This window comes from Odocoileus virginianus, chromosome 1, assembly GCF_023699985.2.
Source record: "Odocoileus virginianus isolate 20LAN1187 ecotype Illinois chromosome 1, Ovbor_1.2, whole genome shotgun sequence".
NCBI classification, from domain to species: domain Eukaryota; kingdom Metazoa; phylum Chordata; class Mammalia; order Artiodactyla; family Cervidae; genus Odocoileus; species Odocoileus virginianus.
This window is the reverse complement of record NC_069674.1, coordinates 55,574,960-55,597,759: the sequence shown is the minus strand read 5'-3', so window position 1 is coordinate 55,597,759 and position 22,800 is coordinate 55,574,960. Positions and strand designations below refer to the sequence as shown.

The following is a 22,800-nucleotide window of genomic DNA, read 5'->3' as shown; positions in this document are numbered from 1 at the left end:
CTGAAGTCTGGCTTGGAGAATTTTGAGCATTACTTTACTAGCACATGAGATGAGTGCAATTGTGTAATAGTTTGAGCATTCTTTGGCATTGCCTTTCTTTGGGATTGAAATGAAAACTGATCTTTTCCACTCCTGTGGCCACTGCTGAGTTTTCCAAATTTGCTGGCATATTTAGTGCAGCACTTTCACAACACCATCTTCCAGGATTTGAAATAGCTCAACAGGAATTCCATCATCTCCACTAGCTTTGTTCATAGTGATGCTTCCTAAGGTCCACTTGTCTTGACATTCCAGAATGTCTGACTCTAGGTGAGTGATGGCACCATCGTGATTATCTGGGTCATGAAGATCTTTTTTGTACAGTTCTTCTGTGTATTCTTGCCACCTCTTCTTAATATCTTCTGCTTTTGTTAGGTCCCTACCATTTCTGTTCTTTATTGAGCCCATCTTTGCATAAAATGTTCCCTTGGTATCTCTAATTTTCTTCAAGAGATCTCTCATCTTTTCCATTCTATTGTTTTCCTTTATTTCTTTGTATTGATCACTGAGGAAGGCTTTCTTATCTCTCCTTGCTATTCTTTGGAACTCTGCATTCAAATGGGTATATCTGTCCTTTTCTCCTTTGCTTTTCACTTCCCTTCTTTTCACAGCTATTTGTGAAATAATTAGTGGACTGGTAAATGCTTTTACTTTGGGGATGTATAACATCATGTGGGTTTTAATGGCAAAAATATGGAAATACTCCAAAGTTTCAACAATATGTTATTTTTTAAGCAAATTCCATGCTCCAATATGCATCTATTTAAAATGTAAGTATGGAAGTATAATTGTTGACATGAGACAAATGTTTATTGGTAAATGTAAAGGGAAAACAGTTTATAAAAATGTATGACAGTATTTTTTTATTTTAAAAATAAATATGCATAAAATCCAGGGAGCATGTATACCAAGCTATAAATATTGGTTATATCTAGGATAGACTTACTATCGAAGAAATGTGGGGAGAAGCCTTTCTACATTTTTTTTCAACTTTGAACAATAAAAATGATTTACCTTTATAATAAAAAGTGGTTAAAAATAACTCAAACAAAATTGCTAAACTAAGAGTTATTTATTACCAGAGGCAAAGACTTGAGCAACTTAATTTTATGAATAAAGCAAACAATTTACTTCAAACTAGAAGAAATTTATTCACATTCTATGAGCCAAACATAGTTGTGAGCTTGGTGTGGGGAAAATGGCATTAAAATGGTAATTCACATAGTTGCTTCAATAAGCCTCCTGAAATTCCAAATTATAAAAATTCATTAGATTTATGAACCTTGACTATTATGCTAAAGCTATTTTAGGTTTGATTAAGTTAGGTAATATGAAGAAAATACATTTAAAAATAAAATGATACACATATATATATGTGTCAAAGCTAACTGAACTCTCGTTTAATCTGCATATTTTGCTGTGTTCATACTTCAAAATGTTAAGGCAGAAAAATTAAAACATCCATAGAAATAACAGAAAATATTTTACATTTTTCATCTTTAATTTTGAATGGATCTCTAATATTGAATAAATTAAAAAACCAAACACAGGAGTACTTCCAGCTCTGGCTATGATGGAGTAGAGAGAAAGCCCCTCTTTCTGGCACCTCTCACTGTCTCCTCACACTTATTTTCTCCATCCTCTTCCTCTAAACTCCCAGACATCCCAGTACATATACTTTTATCTATGCAAGTTTCTTATAAAAAAGAAAAGTTTAGCATCATAAAAAACTTCTCAGGTTGACCTGAGACTAAAGCAATCAAAATCACATTAAAATTACACCACGATTTTTTTCCCTGAGACTCATTAAGGAACTGTGAGAAAACTAGTACACCAACCTGTTATGAAATTCCAGTGTGAAACTAATTTTCTGATTTGGTTTGTTTCCCCTCAATTAATTTTGTTTTTCTCATAGACAGTTCCACTTCATTTTTTTTAAGGTGACCAAAAAAAAAAAAGTGAGAGAAAACGTCAGCACCTACAGCTGTGTTTCCTGACTTACGGCTGGGAGGTGCTGACTCTGCTTCCCTGAGTCCATGGGTAACAGGCTCTCTTCTACCCAGTGTCAGTCCCCTCCTGCAAGCCGCACTGCTTTGGGAGCAGTTTTGCACTTGATCACCCATTCTCCCAGCCAGAGTTGATGTGGCAGCAGCAAATGAGTCACAATTTCAACTGAGACGGAGAGAAACTTGACCCTGCAACATGTAAACTCATATTCTCCTGGTGGCCGTCCCGGCTGAACATGGGTAGGGGAAGATAGTCTCAGCCAGAAGGAAGAGTGAAGAGGAGGCTCAGAGAAAAACAGGGAGGACGTCCGTTCTGGATTCCTTATAGTTCCCAGGTCCTGTGCCTTCCAAGGCCCTGCGGCATCTCTGCCCTTGGCGTCCATGAGCTTCTGTATTACCCAGCCATTGAAATGTAGACTTCACTCAAACTGCTTCCCACAGATTCCTGTAACTTGCAACTAGAAAAGCCTGAGGAAGGTGCCAGGCTTCTGCAGTTCAGTGTCATGGCCTCGCGAGATTCACTCCTGGAGGAGGTGAGCACATTCCCTGCCTCCAGTAATCACACGGCCCCCTCGGTGGAGCCCCCCTCGGTGGAGCCCCCTGCTCCTGGAGCTGAGCTAGCCACCTTTTGGCTCTGTGGCCCCTGGCTCTCCAGTTACGGCCTTTCGTCCTTCAGCCTTTGGTCACTCATAAGCCTGAACTAACCATCTTATTCCAGGGCAAGGGCTGGGTCACCCCACAAAAACTGCTCCATTCTTGGTATCATTGCCAGGTTAACTGGAGTCAAAAATTGCACACAATGCCAGCTTATGTGACTAAGATACTGCTTCCTTATTTTCTCCTAATGATAGAATCTCCCTTTCATCCTGCAGATAATGTGCACGGGGGTTACACTTTAAACATGTCAGTGAGTAAAATCTCAGTCTCCATGAGTTTGAATAATCTCTCTTAGGTGATCAGGTCTGCTAGAGAAACTCTCAACCTTCCAGATCTCCTTACCACCTTTTTTTAAAAATTATTTTATGTGTACCATTTTTTTCTTTATGTATTGAATTTGTTACAGTAGTGCTTCAGTTTTATATTTTGGTTTTTTCACCCTGAGGCATGTGGGATCTTGGCTTCCCATCCAGGGATCAAACCCACACTCCCTACTTTGGAAGGCTAATTCTTAACTACTGGACTGCCAGGGAAGTACCCCACCTCCAGTTCCAGATGGCAAGTGGATGAAGGGAAACAAGGAGATTTCAGGGTGGTAGGAGAGAAACTGGGGAATTCTAACTCAGACCTCCTCCCTGCCAGACCTGCCGCACCACACCTCTTACTCAGCCACAGGCACCTCACGCAGCTGAGAGATTCCTTCTTGGGACGGTGTCCCCTCACTGTCCCAAAGCAGGGTGAAACCTCTCTGCTTCTGACTCCCCCACCCCCCAATCTTTCTGACATTTAGGACGCTCAGTTTGGCTGATGAAAAGAAGTTGTATATGTATTTATGACTATTTGGTTACTCACCTCTGATATCCTTCTCCTCTACTTTGCTGGCACAGAAGGGGCAGGCTTCCCTCCTGCCCCTTTTTGTTTGATCTGAAATCCTCTTACATCATTTTCTTCCACTTACTAAGGCCAGTAAATCTCAAGGCCTGGCTGCCCTAGAACAAAGGTCACTGGAAGGAGATACATTCTGAATTCTCTAGGTTTCAGTCAATAGGAAAGCTGCAGGCAGTTGAGTAAGGAATTACAAAATAAAAATATAAACATGCTCAGCTAGTATTATATAAATAAAAGAATGATGAAAGAATGAATGAATTTCTACCAAACAGCATAAAGAAAACCTTGATATAGCCAAACACTGGTTGAAATAAATAAAATTTTCACTGCAACTTTTGCTATCAAGTATTACTCTATCACATTTTTGCAGCTAAAAAGCATGTTCATAAAGCATTTCATCTGACAGTTGTAAGAATCAAGTAAGGAAAAAGATAGAGCAGGTGCTATGAAGACCATTTTATAGTGGGAGAAACATGTTCAGATTGCTTCAAGATGCTTCAAGGCAACACAAGGTAAGCAGGCTTCCAATTAACTTCCTCTTAACCTCTGTATAGCATGGACCATAGTAATTATTGATTGATATAAAATTACTTGTGAGATTTATATATAATAATACAGAGCTAACTCTCTTTATTTGGAGAATGCTTATCCAGAATATCAAACTATTCTAAGCAAAGATGACAAGCTATGGAACCTCTAGGGTCAAAACAGATGCCACAGTAAAACCTTTAAAGGTCATAAGGCCCTTTGATAGATTCTATGAGCTCTCATTAAAAGCCTATTTTCTTTTGTTTTTAAAGTGAATCATAACTTGTTTGGTTTTCAGCCCACAAGAAAATGAAGACATTAAATGAGAGCAGGGAAGCGTCTACACTGTCTGTAAGAAGGTATAGAGGAGACAGAAAGGCAGAAGGACAAACAACAACTATGAAGCCCTAACTGTCTAGAGACAGTCAGTGAGGAGAGGTAACCACATACACACAGATGAACCCCAGACACCTTGTATTCCAGATGTTTTAGCAGACAGAACACAGGTAGGTCCCTCTGGAAGGTTGGTCTTGCTTCTACTTTTTTGTTCTTTTTGAATGAAATAATCAATGATTGTATTAGCTCCCTATTGCTGCTGTAACAAACTACAACAAACTTAGTAGCTTAAATTTTGGACTTTCCTGGTGGTGCAGTGGTTTAGAATCCTCCTTGCAAAGCAGGGGATGCAGGTTTGATCCTTGGGCAGGTAACTAAGGATGCACATACCACTGAGCAGCTAAGCCTGTGTGCCACAACTGTTGAGTCCATGCACCACAATGAAAGATTCCAGATGAGGCAGCTAAGACTTGAGGCAGTCAAATAACTAAATAAATATTTTAAAATGCACACACACAAATTTATTATCTTACAGTCTGGAGCTCAGAATTCCAAACTGGATTTTGTATGCTAAACTCAAAGTGTTGACAGAGCTGCATTTTTTCTGAAGGGTTTAAGTGAGAATTTGTTTCCTTTCCTTGCCAGCTTTTAGAGGCTAAAAGCATTATATTTCTTGGGTTTTGGTCCCTTCTTTGCATCATTCCAACTTTGCCCTTTGCATCTTCTGCTCTTACTTTGCCCCTTCGGCCTCTCTCTAATGAGGACCCTCATAGTATGTTGGTCCTACTCAGGTAGTCCAGAGTAATCTCCCTAGCTCAAGATCTCTAACTTAATCACATCTGCAAAATCTCTTTTGCTGTGTGAGGTAACATATTCCCAGATTAGGACATGAATATCTTTGGAGGGCCATTATCTAGGCTACCACACTGAAAAATGAATTTCATAAACAATTTTAAATTAATGTCACCATTTCGTCCTCTGCAAACATTCCCTCATGGCAGGGAAAAGGGAGACAGCCCACTGCTTCTTCTCTGAATGACCGTGATAAAGTATTCAGCAGATTTTACGAAAGGCAAAAAGAGGAATACAAACTGAAATAAAAGAGCTTGCTCAAATATGCAAAGAAAAGTTGCAAAAGAACTTTGATGTTACTGCTACAAACTGGAAAGAAGAAATGAAAGCCAGCACATGACATTTGGTGTGGTGTGGGGAAAGATAGGCCCTTGGGCTGGAGTTTCCTGCACATTGCTTAGTGACAGCAGCCAGACATAGGGCTGATGTTCATTTTGACTGCCTTGCCCAGCAGGAAGAGCTTCTATCACAATGCTAATATGGAAATAGGTGTGCCTCAGACAGGAAGAAAATCTGCCTGCAATGCAGGACACCCCAGTTCAATCCCTGGGTCAGGAAGATGCCCTGGAGAAGGGAATGGCAACCCACTCTGGTATTCTTGCTTGGAGAATCCCACAGAGGATCCTGGCAGATTACAGTCCATGGGGTAGCAAAGAGTTAGACACAACTGAGTGGTTAACACTTTTACTTCACTTTCAAACTTTACAAAATTTCTCAACCCAAGGGGATAAGTTTAAAGAGGGAAACACCAGTTAGTAGGAATTTCCCATCTGTGAAATACAGAATAAGAAGTTGAGTAAAGTAACATCTTCCAAATTATGGGTTCTTGACCTAGGAACCATGAACTCCCAGAAAATAAATAAGTGGTTTTCAAGGATCCATGATGCTTGAAAATTCACATGTAAAATTTAGTGTGTTTGTGTTTGTACTTTTTCCCATGAATTTCATAGTTTTTCATCAGATTTCCAAAGGGGTCTATGACTATAAAATAGAAGATATTTTATATCAGGTGATCAGAGAAAAGGCCTCATGTCATTAACTTACTGATACAAGTAGTTGTTTCATTTTATCTATGAAATGTACTTAAAAATCAACATATGAACCAATCTATGTGAACTCTAGAGCTCAGCCTCAGGACCACTGAAGGGCAGAGTAATATAAAGGATGCTGACTTCCTACCCGGTTGCAATGGTAGGTTTGTGACTTTCCCAAGGATGTGCTCTCCCTACAGCTGCTGTTCTGATCATGTAAATGAATAATGACAAAAAGCAAAAGTGACTCAGTTCAGTTCACTTAGGTTCAGTCGCTTAATCGTGTCTGACTCTTTGCGACTCCATGGACCGCAGCATTTGAGGCCTCCCTGTCCATCACCAACTCCCAGAGTTTACCCAAACTCATGTCCATTGAGTCGGTGATGCCATCCAACCATCTCATCCTCTGTCGTCCCCTTCTCCTCCTGCCTTCGATCTTTTCCAGCATGAGGGTCTTTTCAAACGAGTCAGCTCCTCGCATCAGGTGGCCAAAGTATTGGAGTTGTGGCTTAAACATCAGTCCTTCCAATGAACACTCAGGATTGATCTCCTTCAGGATGGACTGGTTGGATCTCCTTGCAGTCCAAGGGACTCTCAAGAGTCTTCTCCAACACCACAGTTCAAAAGCATCAGTTCTTTGTTGCTCAGCTTTCTTTATAGTCCAACTCTTACATCCATACATGACTACTGGAAAAACCATAGCCTTGACTAGTCGGACCTTTGTTGGCAAAGTAATGTCTCCGCTTTAATATGTTGTCTAGTTTGGTCATAACTTTCCCTCCAAGGGTAAGTGTCTTTTTATTTCATGGCTGCAATCACCATCTGCAGTGATATTGGAGCCCAAAAAGATAAAGTCGGCCACTGTTTCCACTGTTTCTCCATCTATTTGCCATGAAGTGATGGGACCAGATGCCATGATCTTAGTTTTCTGAAAGCTGAGCTTTAAGCCAACTTTTTCACTCTCCTCTTTCACTTTCATCAAGAGGCTCTTTAGTTCTTCTTCACTTTCTTGCATAAGGGGTGGTGTCATCTGCATATCTGAGGTTATTGATATTTCTCCCAGCAATCTTGATTCCAGCTTGTGCTTCATCCAGTCCAGTGTTTCTAATGATGTACTCTGCATATAAGTTAAATAAGCAGGGTGACAATATACAGCCTTGACGTACTCCTTTTCCTATTTGGAACCAGTACTGTTGTTCCATGTCCAGTTCTAACTGTTGCTTCCTGACCTGCATACAGGTTTCTCGAGAGGCAGGTCAGGTGATCTGGTATTCCCATCTCTTTCAGAATTTCCCACAGTTTGTTGTGATCCACACAGTCAAAGGCTTTGGCATAGTCAATAAAGCAGAAATAGATGTTTTTCTGGAACTCTCTCACATTTTCGATGATCCAGTGGATGTTGGCAATTGGATCTCTGATTCCTCTGCCTTTTCTAAAACCAGCTTGAACATCTGGAAGTTCATGGTTCACATATTGCTGAAGCCTGGCTTGGAGAATTTTGAGCATTACTTTACTAGCGTGTGAGATGGTGCAATTTTGTGGTAGTTTGAGCATTCTTTCGGATTGCCTTTCTTTGGGATTGGAATGAAAACTGACCTTTTCCAGTGCTGTGGGCACTGCTGAGTTTTCCAAATTTGCTGGCATATTGCGTGCAGCATTTTCACAGCATCATCTTTTAGGATTTGAAATAGCATAACCAGAATTCCATCACCTCCACTAGCTTTGTTCATAGTGATGCTTCCTAAGGCTCACTTGACTTCACATTCCAGGATGTCTGGTTCTAGGTGAGTGATCACACCATCGTGATTATCTGGGTCATGAAGATCTTTTTTGTACTGTGTTTTGTGTATTCTTGCCACCTCTTCTTAGTATCTTCTGCTTCTGTTAGGTCCATACCATTTTTGTCCTTTATTGAGCCCATCTTTGCATGAAATGTTCCCTTGGTATCTCTAATTTTCTTCAAGAGATCTCTAGTCTTTCCCATTCTATTGTTTTCCTCCATTTCTGTGCATTGATTGCTGAGGAAGGCTTTCTTATCTCTCCTTGCTATTCTTTGGAACTCTGCATTCAAATGGGTATATCTTTCCTTTTCTCCTTTGATTTTCTCTTCTCTTCTTTTCACAGCTATTCGTAAGGCCTCCTCAGACAAGCATTTTGCTTTTTTGCATTTCTTTTTCTTGGCGATGGTCTTGATTCCTGTCTCCTGTACAATGTCACGAACCTCCATCCATAATTCATCAGGCACTCTATCAGATCTAATCCCTTAAATCTATTTCTCACTTCCACAGTATAATCATAAGGGATTTGATTTAGGTCATACCTCAATGGTCTAGTGGTTTTCCCTACTTTCTTCAATTTAAGTCTGAATTTTCCAATAAGGAGTTCATGATCTGAGTCACAGTCAGCTCTTGGTCTTGTTTTTGCTGACTGTATAGAGCTTCTCCATCTTTGGCTGCAAAGTATATAATCAATCTGATTTTGGTGGTGGCCATCTGGTGATGTCCATATATAGAGTCTTCTCTTGTGTTGTTGGAAGAGGGTGTTTGCTATGACCAGTGCGTTTTCTTGGCAAAACTCTATTAGCCTTTGCCTTGCTTCATTCCGTACTCCAAGGCCAAATTTGCCTGTTATTCCAGGTGTTTCTTGACTTCCCACTTTTGCATTCTAGTCCCCTATAATGAAAAGGACATCTTTTTTGGGTGTTAGTTCAAGAAGGTCTTATAGGTCTTCAGAGAACCATTCAACTTCACCTTCTTTAGTGTTACTGGTCAGGGCATAGAGTTGGATTACTGTGATACTGAATGGTTTGCCTTGGAAACGAACAGAGATCATTTGGATGTTTTTGAGATCGCATCCAAGTACTGCATTTCAGACTCTTTAGTTGACTATGATGGCTACTCCATTTTCTCAAAGGGATTCTTGCCCACAGTAGTAGATATAATGGTCATCTGATTTAAATTCATCCATTCCAGTCCATTTTAGTTCATCCGTTCCTAGAATTCGACGTTACTCTTGCCATCTCCTGTTTGACCACTTCCAATTTGCCTTGACTCAATCATATTTAAATAAATTGATTTGCATATGGCACTTGGAGTCCACTGTGAATCCACAGAATATAAACTCACTGAGGGTGGGAATCTGAGTTTTCTTAACTTCCATGTCTGCAACAGCACCTGGTCATAAGGCAATCAGTAATAGATGATCAATACATGTGTTGAATAACTCAATGAAGAGTTTTCTAGAACCCTATGAAGACTGTAGATCTAGTCAAATCACGCTGAATTTTTAATTTCTTTGACAATTAATAGGAAATATATTTGGTTTTATTTAAAAGCCACATATTGGCACTAAATCAAACATTTTCATATTTTATTAAAATTGTTTTCATGCTAAATGTTTGAAAGCTGTTTACCGAAAAATCTTGTCTTTCGTCAATAAAATATTTCCTTATATTTTAATTAAAATTTACATATGAAATAAAATGCAGAGAAAAGACCACTACTTGATTCTTCCCATTAATAATCATGTAATTTAGGACCTCGGACTCCGTGGAAGTAAAAGATCTAAGTTTCAGAGCTAACCATGTGAGGATTAAAGCTTTCTGCTGTTGCTGATTGAATATGAACTATTTCCTGCACGGGGAATTCAAGGACGTCATTCATGGTGCTATGTGTTAATGGGATTGTCTTTGGTATAGCTGGTTGAAGCGTGGCACAGATCATTTCCACATGGGTATCTAGAGTCAGGCCCGCCTTCTAAACCTACAGGTCTGTTTTAAAGTCTGAGCACTTTCTCACATCAAAGAGTGTAAAATAAATTTCTGAATCAAATACGAAGTGGATTTCTTATCTCATGGCCTGCAGCCATAAGATATTCTAACCTCCTGGAGAGATATCTCACCAGAGCTTTTAAAACGAGGTGCCAGATGGTTGCTTTACCTCCACGGGGCAGTTTGCAGGGAGACACTTCAAAGGAGCTGGGTGTACAGGAAACACTCAGTTAGATGGTTCCATTCTTTTGACTTGAATCCTGGGAGGGTAGAGGTATTGGTGCAGCAGAACAGTGAGATGGTATCTCCCAAGAGGCTAAACCACTCCTGAAATGTATTCTAGCAAAGCAGAAAACAGCAGGGAAAGCAGATGGTCTAATTAATGACTTCAGGAGAAGACAGAGGGTTGAGGGTCTGAAGAAGGGTCACTCTTGGTCAGAGCAAACTGGGCAGGTTCATAGTTTGCAGAGAAATCAACTCTGCCATCTTATTACAAAAGCATGACAAATCGGGAGGAAATTGCATGACTATAGACTTCTTTCTCTGACAACATAACCCTCTTGCTTCTTTCTTTCTTGCTACACAGTTATGGGACTCCATTTCAAATCCTAACTCGGGTGCTCAGCCTCCTTTGCATTTTTGCTGATATGATTCTGCAGCATTTACACTAGGGTTTAGTTCTGAACACAAAATTGAATGCCTTTAAGGCTTTTCCTTTTGCATAATACTCCTGAAACATGCTAAAAAATGTCATCTGTTCCACTGTATTGCCATAATATCTTTATATCTTTCATAGCATTTTTTATAATATCTTTAAAGTTTTTCTTTTGGCTTGCTCCCCCTTCTTCCCCCATGATTCATTTATTGAATACCTGCCATGAGTAGGTACATACTCCATAGTGATAGACGTAAACAACTTGCCCTCAGCATCCAGTGGTGGGGGTGGGGGGAAGAAGTATCAGATGCCCACACTAATGTCCAGGCTACAGAGGCAAGGGCCAGTGGAGGTTTGCCTGAAGTGTCTTGGTACCAATGAGGATGGATCAAACACTTGTGCTTGGCAAAGGACACAGAAGGCTTTTGAGAAGAGGTAAACTTCAACAAAAAGGAGAAGTTATCCTGGAAGATAAGGAAAAGGATATGTCAGGCAGAGTGAAAGTTCATGGAAAGGCACTGAGGCCTGAACAGGTAGGCATGTCTAGGCACAACACTGGTAACTTGATGCCAGCAGAACATAGAACACATGGGAAAGAAATGAGAAATGTGACTGAAGGGATAAAGTCTTAAAATGATGAGAAGACTTGTGAGCCCTTCCAAAGAATTCACTCTTTATTTGGTGAACCATAGGGAGCCATGATGGGTTGTAAGCATCAGGATAATGTGATCTACTGTGTTTTTTATTAAGATTACTATTTTTCTTCAATTCTAATTTCATCTTTAATAAAACTCCCTATATCTTTATTTTTCTCTAAAAGCCCATATTATCTTAACATAAGGTCATTCATGGATATATTTATTCTGGTTATTTATTTTTTCTAAATCTATTAAAGTATATTCATCCTTTCCTTTTCTTCCCTTCCATCACCTTCCCTTTGGAAGCACTTGGCAGGAGTTTGGATGTGGATTTGGACACAACATTGCAAGCATCTTGCTCTGTGCCAGATACTGTGTGAAGCAATTTTATGATCTTCTCTCCTCTTCCCTTACTGTCTGTCTACTAACTCTTGACACACTGACTGGGGGTATCAGGGAGAGAACTTCGAACCGAATGCAAAACTCCAAAGAAGCCTGTAATAGACTTCTCTGAACTCATTGTGTGCATCTGAGACTCAGGCAATAAAATAGTATACACTTAGCTCAAGACATGGCAACCCACTCCAGTACTCTTGCCTGGAGAATCCCAGGGATGGAGGAGCCTGGTGGGCTGCCATCTGTGGGGTCGCACAGAGTCGGACACGACTGAAGCGACTTAGCAGCAGCAGCAGCAGCTCAACAAGTTCTCAAGGTCTCCTTATATTTAGCCACTTTGCCTCTGAGATCATCCTGCAGCTGCAATGTCCTACATTTTCCACATGCACCTTGAAGCTGCTTTTAGCATTTCGTTCATGGTTAGCTTGAAGCTTAGTGAATTTTATTTACACTTCTTCCATGAAAATATCCCCAGAAGAGATTTAACTAATCCATATATTTTTTTAATGTAGTGGCAAACTCCCTAGTAAGTCAGGACCCTGGCTCACTCCCAACAGTCCCCTGACCATAGGTTAGCCTGTCTAATTTCAGTCTCAGCTGTGATTTTCATGAAAGTTTTTGCCAATATTTTTCCATGAACTGTCCAAGAATTAGAGAGAAAAGTGCCTTTAGGGAGCATCTGCTGTCCATATTTTAAAGAAAACACCACTGGGAAGAACAAGGCAAGTCAGTGTGCCTCATTCCTTCTTCCAAAAGCTCATAATGCAAGGTAATCAAATATATTCAATTGAGAAAGAAAAATATTCACATATGTTTATGTATAATACACATGGTAGACAGTTGCCTCCCAATAATTCTCTTTCTCCTTCTGCTTATAACTCTGGATTTTCACTGAGCATGTTGCCATCAGAATAAAGACCACCTGCCCCAGATTCCTTAAGCTAGGAGGGGTTATATGACTCTATTTCCCAGCATCCCTGGTAGCCATGTATGGCCAATGAGATGTATGCAAAAGTGTTGGGAAGATTTGGAAAGAAGCTCTTTATAAAGAAAGGGGTAAGCTTCACTAGACTTCTGCTTTCTTCTATTGCTGCTCTGGAACATAGACATGATGGCTGGAGCTCTAGCAGCCATGTTAGGTCTAAAATTTTCTGCCCTACTAATTCTAGGCTAGTCGAACAGAAAATTAGAAGCTTGGGTGCCTGAAGACACCATGGGACAACCTCAACAGCCCTACACTGCCCACTCTGAACTTCTTTTATCTAAAAGTGAAAAAATAAATAAATAAATAAATGAATGTGCTTCAAGCTTATTTCGCCTGTTTATTTTATTCTGTTTTGTGCATTGAAACTCTACTTTACACTTTGAAGATCTAGGTAAAACTAGTTTAAGCCCATATTCCCCCCCAGTCTGTAGCATATGGGAGTCTAAAGCATATGAGACTATTTATAACATGTGAAAGTCCAAAGCCCTCCCGGAGATACCCGTGAATCGCCGAGCATATAAACTCCTGGTCCCTCTGCCTCTGGACCTGTTACTACCTGTGCCTTCTTTGCTCTGCCCAGCTCTGATCCAAACATGAAACTCATTTCCTCATTGATTTCTACGAGAATCCATTCAGAATCTATGCAAAGCATCATCTCTCACATGGCACAGCAGACAACTTCCTCTTCGTATCGCAACTTCCTATTAGCTCAGGGTTTTTTGTCACCTCCATGTCCCAGCACTTGTCTGTTGGCTCTGCAGTCAGCAAGACCCCAGAATCTCATCTGATTCTGCTTCTCCCTTCTCTGCTCCTATTTCCTTCCGTTTACATCGTGTCCAAATTCTACTGCCTCACTGACGAAAAGCAACTCACATGCCACAGTTCCTTTTCCCAGATTTACTGTCAGCTGACCGGCAGACAAAAGTTCATTTAACAGAATTCACTCTCCTTAGAAGGCAGTTGTGGTTATAAATGGTGTACCTCTGCCAGCAAGTGTGAATGTATCTCTAAAAGTCTTAAGAACGTCAGAGTGCAGGAAGGAGGGATACGATTAATGGGGAGCAGGAAAGGAGTGTTGGAGTACCATTAATGGGGAGCAGGAAAGGAGTGTTGGAGTACAGAACACATTGTGTGTCTAGGTCACAGCATTGCTGCCATTGCTACACTGTTAACACATTGAGGATCACTGGTTTATTTTCTGGTGGGTGTCTCTTCCTGCTGGCAGTTACCAGTGTACCTCTTCCAGTGATTTTCCACATTCTCTCTTAGCATGTGGTTACTTCCTGCAATACCTGTGCAAGTTTCTCTCCCTCCACTGATAATACCCATGGCTGGCCACTTCTCTAGTGTGTTCTGAATTTCTACTTTGTATCTACTTAGAGGACACCACACTTAGGGCAGAAAGTGAAGAGGAACTAAAATGCCTCTTAATGAAAGTGAAGGAGGAGAGTGGAAAAGTTGGCTTAAAGCTCAGCATTCAGAAAACTAAGATCATAGCATCTGGTCCCATCACTTCATGGGAAATAGATGGGGAAACAGGGGAAACAGTGTCAGACTTTATTTTGGGGGGCTCCAAAATCACTGCAGATGGTGATTGCAGCCATGAAATTAAAAGATGCTTACTCCTTGGAAGGAAAGTTATGACCAACTTGGATAGCATATTTAAAAGCAGAGACATTATTTTGCCAACAAAGGTCCGTCTAGTCAAGGCTATGCTTTTTCCAGTAATCATGTATGGATGTGAGAGTTGGATGGTGAAAAAAGCTGAGTGCAGAATTGATGTTTTTGAACTGTGGTGCTGAAGAAGACTCTTGAGAGTCCCTTGGACTGCAAGAAGATCCAACCAGTCCATCCTAAAGAAGATCAATCCTGGGTGTTCATTGGAAGGACTGATGTTGAAGCTGAAACTCCAATACTTTGGCCACCTCATGTGAAGAGTTGACTCATTGGAAAAGACCCTAATGCTGGGAAGGATTGGGGGCAGGAGGAGAAGAGGATGACAGAGGATGAGATGGCTGGATGGCATCACTGACTCAATGGACATGGGTTTGGGTAAACTCCGGGAGTTGGTGATGGACAGGGAGGCCTGGTGTGCTGCAGTTCATGGGGTCGCAAAGAGTTGGACACAACTGAGCGACTGAACTGAACCGAACTGAATTACATTGCTAAAATGGACATCCTTTAAAGGTTCTGAGAAAATATACAAAGTAAAACATGTTGAAATTCCAATACTGGAGAAGGGTAGTGTTAATTCATTGTTAGTTTTAAATGTATCTAACACTTACTTTTAGCTTATTTTAAATTCATGTTGTCTCTGTAATCCTCATAATTTTCCTATAATATTTGGCATCGTATAACCCATTCTATAGTTAAATAAGCTGATACTCAGAGAGGTGAATCAGCTTGCCCAAGAACATACAGTAAGTGCTAAAACCATGATGAAGATGAAAACTCACCTGATCCTAAGCCCAGAGTGCTTTTTTAAAACAATTTTGTTAAATTTATTTATTTATTTTTGGCTGTGCTGGGTCTTCATTGCTGTGCGGGTTTTCTCTCGGTGCAGTGAGTGGAGACTACCGTCTAGCTGCAGTGCTTCTCATTGCTGTGGCTCTTCTTGTTGCGGAGCACAGGCTCTAGGGCATGCGGACTTCAGTAGTTGCAACTCCTGGGCTCTTGAACACAGGCTCAATCACTGTAGCACACGGGCTTCGCTTCTCTGCACATGAGGAATCATTCTGGATCAAGAGTGCTTCCCACATTGGTGGGTGGATTCTTTACCACTGAGTCACCTGGGAAACCCCCCCCCCAGAATGCTTTTAATCAGCCGACATGCACCCTTGTCATGGATTACTTTAGGATTTCCATAGCAGGGAACAGAAGAGACTGAATGAAGGTGGAATAAATAAACTCTGACTGCGGAGGAGGGGCCAGCAAAGGATCTGGGCTTGGTTTGAACAGAGGGTCACCACAGAGAATTCTGGGAAGCCAGAAGCAAGGAGACGGATCCCTGGTGTCGAAAAGAGGAGAAAGTAAAAAAAAAGAGGTGTTTTTAAGAGAGCACCAGATTTTACAGTATCTCCTGTCACCCAGGTCAGTTTTGTTTTGGTTTTTTTTTTTTTTTTTTTCTGATTAAGGAACTTGCTGTGAATGAGGTGACTGAGGACAGTTCAGTTCAAAAACTAATCAGGAAGCATATTCAGACAGAACAAGCCAAAACAAACCACCGATATTACATTCAAGAATTTATAAACCCTCAACCTTCTGCAGCAGGACAGACTGTGATTCGAATCCAAACTCTCCTAGTGAAGTAAGTAACAAAGTGCTTCAAGGAAGAAATCTCATTTTCTAAAAACAGATTTTGAGAAAATCAGAATTGGAGCCTCTGACAGCATGGGGTCCTCAGGGGCATTATACAGGGTCCAACAAGAGTTTTATTGTGAGAAACCACACCATAGGTCCAGGGCCTTTCAGCAAGTTGTACAGAGATTCTAGGCCATATGTGCTCAGTGCTCAGTGAGATGGTCAGGGTAGATGAGACCAGGCAGTCTGAGAGAGCCAGCGCAAGTGGTAGAGCCCACGCCTCCACCCCCACTTCCACCTCCACCTGGGCAGCTGAAAGGAGGGTTTGTTTAGCGGTGTGTGGGCACATGCACTCCCTTCAGTATCAGTTAGCAAGTCATTTCCTGATTTCTGTGTTCCTCTTTTGACCCTGCCAACTAAGAATTCACCCTTCAAGCATGAAAATGACCTCTGTTTAGGGAAAACCCACTATACGGTGACATTCCCCTGCAGTTGAGGAATTTCAGCCCTGAAAATGGCAAAGGACTGTCTCAACACTGCACAGCTAAGCCCAGGATTCCCAGTCCAGCCCGCCCTGACTGAAGCCTAAGCATCCAGTCTGCCTTAGGACCACAATTCCAGGAGTGCTTGTGGGTGAAACTACCTGAATTAGTGCACACATGACCATGGGTCTGAAACTTGTGCACTGTCTTAACACTGAGAAATTTCCCTCACCCTGAGGTGGCCCGGTCTGGCTCACAGCTATGTACCTGGACTAGGAGACCCTCGGGAGGCCCAGTTTGTTGTTATTTAGTCACTAAGTAGTATCCAACTCTTTGCAACCCCATGGACTGTGGCACTCCAGGCTCCTCTGTCCGTGGGATTTTGCAGGCAAGAATACTGGAACTGGTTGCCACTTCCTCATCCAGGGGATCTTCCCAACCCAGGGATCAAGCCTGCGTCTCCTGCATCGTAGGCATCTTCTTTACTGCTGAAGCACCAGGTAAGCCCAAGCAGGCCCAGAGCCTGCGCCAGTGGCTCTTGCTGAACCCATGCAAAGATTTCTCACTCACCTATTGTTTGCAAACTACCCTCTGTGTTCCTGGAGGGCTGTCCTGCACACAGATGGTGTTCAGTAAGTGCAGCCTTTAATAAATGCAGGCAGTATCATTTTCCTATATCTTGGCCTGCAACTACTGTGAATGTCTTACAATAATTCTCTTGAAATCTGGCGTTGGGTGCAGATTTCATCATACTCCTGCTGGGATAGCAGTAACCAAAGCTTTGTCTTACCAAACACTTCTTGCAGGGCACACTGCTTTATAGTGTGAATCCATTGTCTATTTTAGTCCTTCCTGGAATCCTGAGAAATATTATTATTATCCCAACATAAATGAGGAAACCAAAGTTTAGAAAGTTTCCACCACTAGTCTAATACTTGACCTGGAAGTGAACATCAGACAGGATAGCTGAACAAGTGTCTTTTTGTCTTTGCAGGCAGTACTAGTAATAAGTCTATTATTCTGTCTCCTTAGGAATTCTCTAGAATTTCCCTAGGTCCTGACCTCTCTGGTGGTCCTGGTGACCTCTAGAGCTTCCCTTGGCCATAGGGTCAGAGACCTTGCAAACCAGCAGATCAACCTCAAAGGAAGTCAAGGGCCCATGTTGAACAAGAACATTTTTGGTGGTCATTGACCCAGCCAGTGCTGGGGACTTAAGGAGGGAAACACTCTGGTGTTTGCCACAGATTCAGAGATTTGACAAATTGGCATTTGTTAAACTGATAGTTACACAAGGAATCTTCAAACCATAAAAATTGGTATCTCCTACATCCTAGAAAGAATACAACTCTAAAATTCTACCTGCTATTTAAAATGTTACTCCTTAAGTAAAAGCAGGGGGAGGAGGAGGAGAGCAAATCTCTACCAATTTTGGTTTCTAGTAAATGTTACTAAAAACTGTATATTTAATTAAATATTTAAAACAATTAAAATAATTTCTAATATTTTTATGTATTTGGCTGCTCCCAGTCTTAGTCACTGCATGCAGAATCTTTAGTGGCATGGGAACTCTTAGTTGCAGCATATGGGATCTAGTTCCCTGACCAGGGATAGAACCCTGGACCCCTGTATTGGGATCGTAGCATCTCAGCCACTGGACCACCAGGGAAGTCCCTTGATAGCTTTTATAATATTTATAAAGTTTATAACAAGCTGTCTTCAGAGCCTAAACAGGGAGACTGTTAATTGCTTAATCCCTAGGCCCATCTAGATTGTGGCCATTTGCCCCAGTTCTCTTATCTTACTGGATAAGAAACGGCTTGTGACTTTGCTCTAGCCTATTTTAGAACACAGCATTTAGATTATATGTCTTTGTCTACAGTCTGGTTGAGTTTTCAGTTAGTTTTTTTTTTTCCTTGGAAAAATAGCACTCAGTTCTCATCTTCAAAGTAGAAAATCAGCCTCTCAAAAATGAATGAAACTGTGGGAGAAGGTGAGGGTGGGATGTTTCTAGAGAACAGCATCGAAACATGTATATTATCTAGGGTGAAACAGATCACCATCCCAGGTTGGATGCATGAGACAAGTGCTCGGGACTGGTGCACTGGGAAGACCCAGAGGGATTGGGTAGAGAGGGAGGTGGGAGGGGGGATCAGGATGGGGAATACATGTAAATCCATGGCTGATTCATGTCGATATATGACAAAAACCACTACAATCTTGTAAAGTAATTAGCCTCCAACTAATAAAAATAAATGAAAAAAAAATGAATGAATCATTCTCAGGTGAGGGATCTGAATATACTTTGAAATTCTTCAGAAAAGAGATGTATCCATGTAAATCCATGGCTGATTCATGTCAATGTATGGCAAAAACCACTACAATACTGTAAAGTAATTAGCCTCCAAATAATAAAAATAAATGAAAAAGAAAAAAAACCAAAAAAGATGTATCATACACAGCCAAGTAAAAATGAATTGATTAATTTCAGTTCATTTTTTTTCTTACTAGATTGAAAATCCACCAGTGCCAAGTGCCCCATGACTATCTCATTGATCGTTTTCTGAACACCAATGAAAGGCCCTGGGAAAACTTGACCCTTGAGGGAATAATCCAACATCTCCAAAGGAAAACAACTACTTGACCAGAACATTCTTTAACCACCAAAGAAGGAGCCCAGTCTCACTATACAAAACAGTTTAGAGCAAAACTATATAACTTCTGAATATAACAGATGGTAATTTCTACAGTCTGAACACTGCTATCAAATTGCTAAAGTGTTGTGTGTTTGTGGTTGAGGTTTTCTTCTTCGGTTTTACTTTTAGTTTAGTTTTGTTTTGCAAGAAAGAAAGAGGAAGAGCTGCCTAACCAGGCCGCAGGGTGATTCCGGGAGGCTTCAAGGTTCCTGGAGTTCACCGCCACTGACTTCAGCCAGCAAGTGCAAAAACGATCTTGGCTGCCTCAGCTGCAACCTGCGGCAGTTTTTCCTTCAGTTTATCGCTTAGAAGATTTGTGCACCCGGGGCTCCTCCAGCCCTTCCCAGACCCTAGCCGTGCGGCTCCCTCTCTGGGTTCTGCGTAGTGAAAAGTGTGCGTGTCACTGTGGGGTGTGTGTGTTAGAGGACAGAAGAGAAATGGAGAGAGACTAATCAGCTCTTGGGCCTCAATTTCAGCATCCTTCAGCCTGCAGCTTCTGTTGCCAGCCTGAAGTCTCCTGATATAACAGCTCCAAGATGAAGTCTCCTCAGAAAATCCTTACGACTGCTCCTCTGTTTCTTCTCCTGACCCTTCACACCTTGGTCTCTTCGGGCTACGACAACTGGCCTGACAGCAGACACTCCAATAGCCATTACTGCATAGGTAAGTAATTATTCTGTGCATTTAAAAAAAACAAACAGGCTCAACTGTTTTTACTTCTTATTTACTTCTTTTTTAATATGTAAATTTATTGATTTATCTTCGGCTGCACTGGGTCTTCATTGCTGTGCTCAGACTCTAATTGCGGTTAGTGGAGGCTGCTCTGTAGTTGAGGTGTTCTGGCTTCTCATTGCGGTGGATGCCCTTGCTGCCGAGCATGGGCTCCTCAGGTTCAGTAGTTGTGGAGTGCTTGCTTAGTTGCCACAAGACATGTGGGATCTTCCCGGACCAGGTATCAAATCCATGTCCCCTGCATTAACAGGTGGATTCTGAACCACCAGGGAAGTCCTATTCTGTGTATTTTTAATGTGAACATCATGGGGTCAAATTCTTGGCTTTCACAGAAAACCACCTATTTAATGACATCCATGGCCAAAAGAGTCCAGTTAACGTATCAATAACCTCACTAGCAGATAAAAATTTTGAGTCTTAAAGTAAGCATTCACTCTGTATGCAAATATGTGTGTATAGAAGTGTGCTATATAGTTGCTAGCTTGAATTAAAAGTGTTCCACCTCATTGGTGAGTGAAATCTTTTCCCCCCGGATGGCAACTATAAGAGTCTGAAATTCTCAACTTTCAGGACAACAGGCAGCATTACATATCAGAAAGAAGGCAGACTTTGACCTTTCAACTGCTGCCACCCCCCTCTCCTCTGCTCCATCCTGTACAATCTGAAAGCTTGAGCAACTTACTTAACACTTCCATGCCTCTGTGTTACCAATGAAATGAGGCACATAATACCCACTTCATGGGGATGCGGTGAGAATTGAGATCATACATGTAAATTTATGGTGTTTTCACACAGTAAGGATTCAGCGATCTTAGTTTTGTTCTTTCTGTCAGTGAGCCTAGAGTTGGCAATAAACAGACAGTCGCCTGAAAACATTGAACACTGGCTGAGATAAGGCTCTTTTGCTTAACTTTTATTGAAGTATTTTATTTCCAAGTTGTTGTTTGGTGTTTTTGTTTGTTTGTTGTTGTTGTTTTGGAGAGGACTAAAAGTAGGGTAAGACCTTTGATATTCCTATCATACCTAGAGATTCCCAGCAGGCTTTCACAGGGTCAGTCCATGGAGCCAAGGTCAGAGTAGTAATTATTCAATGAGCAGATCCTAAAATAAAATCCTGGTTTAAGAAGCCAGGAAAAGAACTCGAGGCCTAAGTATAGTGGCCATCTCTTACAAATGAAAAGTTTGGATACAGAGTATGACACATGAATTATTTCTGGAGACTGTAGAGAAAATATCTGATTTAGTCCTATTTCCTGAAAAAAAAAAATCATGATTTCCAGTCATTATACATGGTAAAGAACACATCCCTGGTTTCAAAGTCTTCTTTTAAATTAAAACCTTAAGACACAGATTTCATGAGAATATATTCTCCACAGGCCTGGAAGCAGAGATCTGTGGCCCCGTTGGAAACATGCCTAGGAGGTTGTCCCCACTCAATATTTGGTTCCATCCAATAATTATTTACCACTTTCTATTTTCTCAAAATGAATACCTAAAGCTTGTAAAACAGAAATGCTCTTGAGAAAGGCTTAAGTGAAATCAGTTTTACTTCTAGGATAGTTGAACTGAGATACTTGGTCTTCCACTTCCATAAAGTAGACATAATATATTGATTTCCTTTCCTGCCCCATTCCCAATGAGACATAGAGAGTTAGCAAGAGGTGTTGAGGGAATCCTAGGATGTGGTTGTTTTGATTATATATTACTGCAAAACAAATTTTAAAATAACCATTTTGTCATACCACAATTTTGTGGGTCAAGTGTGCGCCCTCAGCAGTTGTGGCGGTGGGAGATATCTCCGGAAAGGGGGCCTGGGGAGGCCCTTAGTCGCTGGCCAAATGTGACGTGTCTTAGGAAGCAGCAAAGTAAGCTCACTCTACTTTCAGCTGGTGCTAAGAGGGAGAGCCTCTTGCAGAGGGTGGGAGTAAAGGAGGAATTGCCGATTGGACTTCTGTTAATCCCAACAACTTTCAGATGAAAAAGCAAGACTACATGCCTTCCAACTCATTGGTTCCCATAATCCAGAGTTTGCACTTAAGAGGTCAACCCACACAGAGAGGGACTCTCCTTCTGGCTGTCAATCTAACTTCCTGGAAGAGAGAGTCTGGGCTAAGTCTTTAGATCAGTGAATAAGAGGCAGGTGGGAGTGAAGAGAGCTCACAGTGCAGATGTGGCTGCCAGTTTCGTGGAGGGAGGTGGCAGCGCTCACGGAAGTGGGGACTGTCGTGACTGGAGAGATGCTCCACAAGGAGCCACGGTAGAAGTTACTGAGTGACTGAGCCAACATCCCCATCATAAACAAACAACCACAGCGCCTATGCCAGGACGAGCCTTTGCAGTGGGAACCAACCAGCGGATCTGGAGGGCATGGCCTTGAACATGTTCCAAAATCAGAACTAAGCCATGCAAAACCCTAATGGCCTCTTTCCCAAGTTTTACCATCATTTCTTTGCACTGAACTATACATTTCATTTGACGAGCAAACTCTGATTCTACTATTCTGGAACGGGCAGTGCCTCCTTCTGCTGCTTTTCAAATGTTATGAAATTAGTAATATATCATGTTCATTTTTGCGAAACATTATTTTCTTTACATGGGTGATTTAGGGGCAAAATAATCCTTATGTTTCATAGTTATTGACATTTAAATGTATTCATTGACTTTTGAGGTTGTTTTTGTTTTTATTTAAGCCCTATTTGGTGCTCAGGAAGCTTTTTAAAGAGTTTAAAAAAACACCTTATTTTCCATCATTCATGTTTGGTTAAATATATAAAATGCCTTCAAGTAAGTTAAAACTTCTTCTCCCAACCCCC

The 22,800-nt window shown here is 41.2% G+C and overlaps 2 protein-coding genes across 4 annotated transcripts in view; one reads left to right on the top strand and one right to left on the bottom strand.

Moving 5' to 3' along the window:
* The window catches only part of LOC110151469 (small ribosomal subunit protein eS7-like), a 187,461-nt gene that overhangs the window by 6,938 nt on the left and 157,723 nt on the right, over positions 1-22,800 (bottom strand). The window lies entirely within an intron of this gene.
* The window catches only part of AOAH (acyloxyacyl hydrolase), a 178,368-nt gene continuing 174,957 nt past the window's right edge, over positions 19,390-22,800 (top strand). For all 3 annotated transcript variants that reach the window (XM_070468474.1, XM_020902451.2, XM_020902437.2), the window contains exon 1: positions 19,390-19,918. In XM_070468474.1, coding sequence (XP_070324575.1) covers positions 19,792-19,918 — 127 coding nt within the window. In that variant the 5' untranslated portion in view covers positions 19,390-19,791. The remainder of the gene's footprint in view (positions 19,919-22,800) is intronic.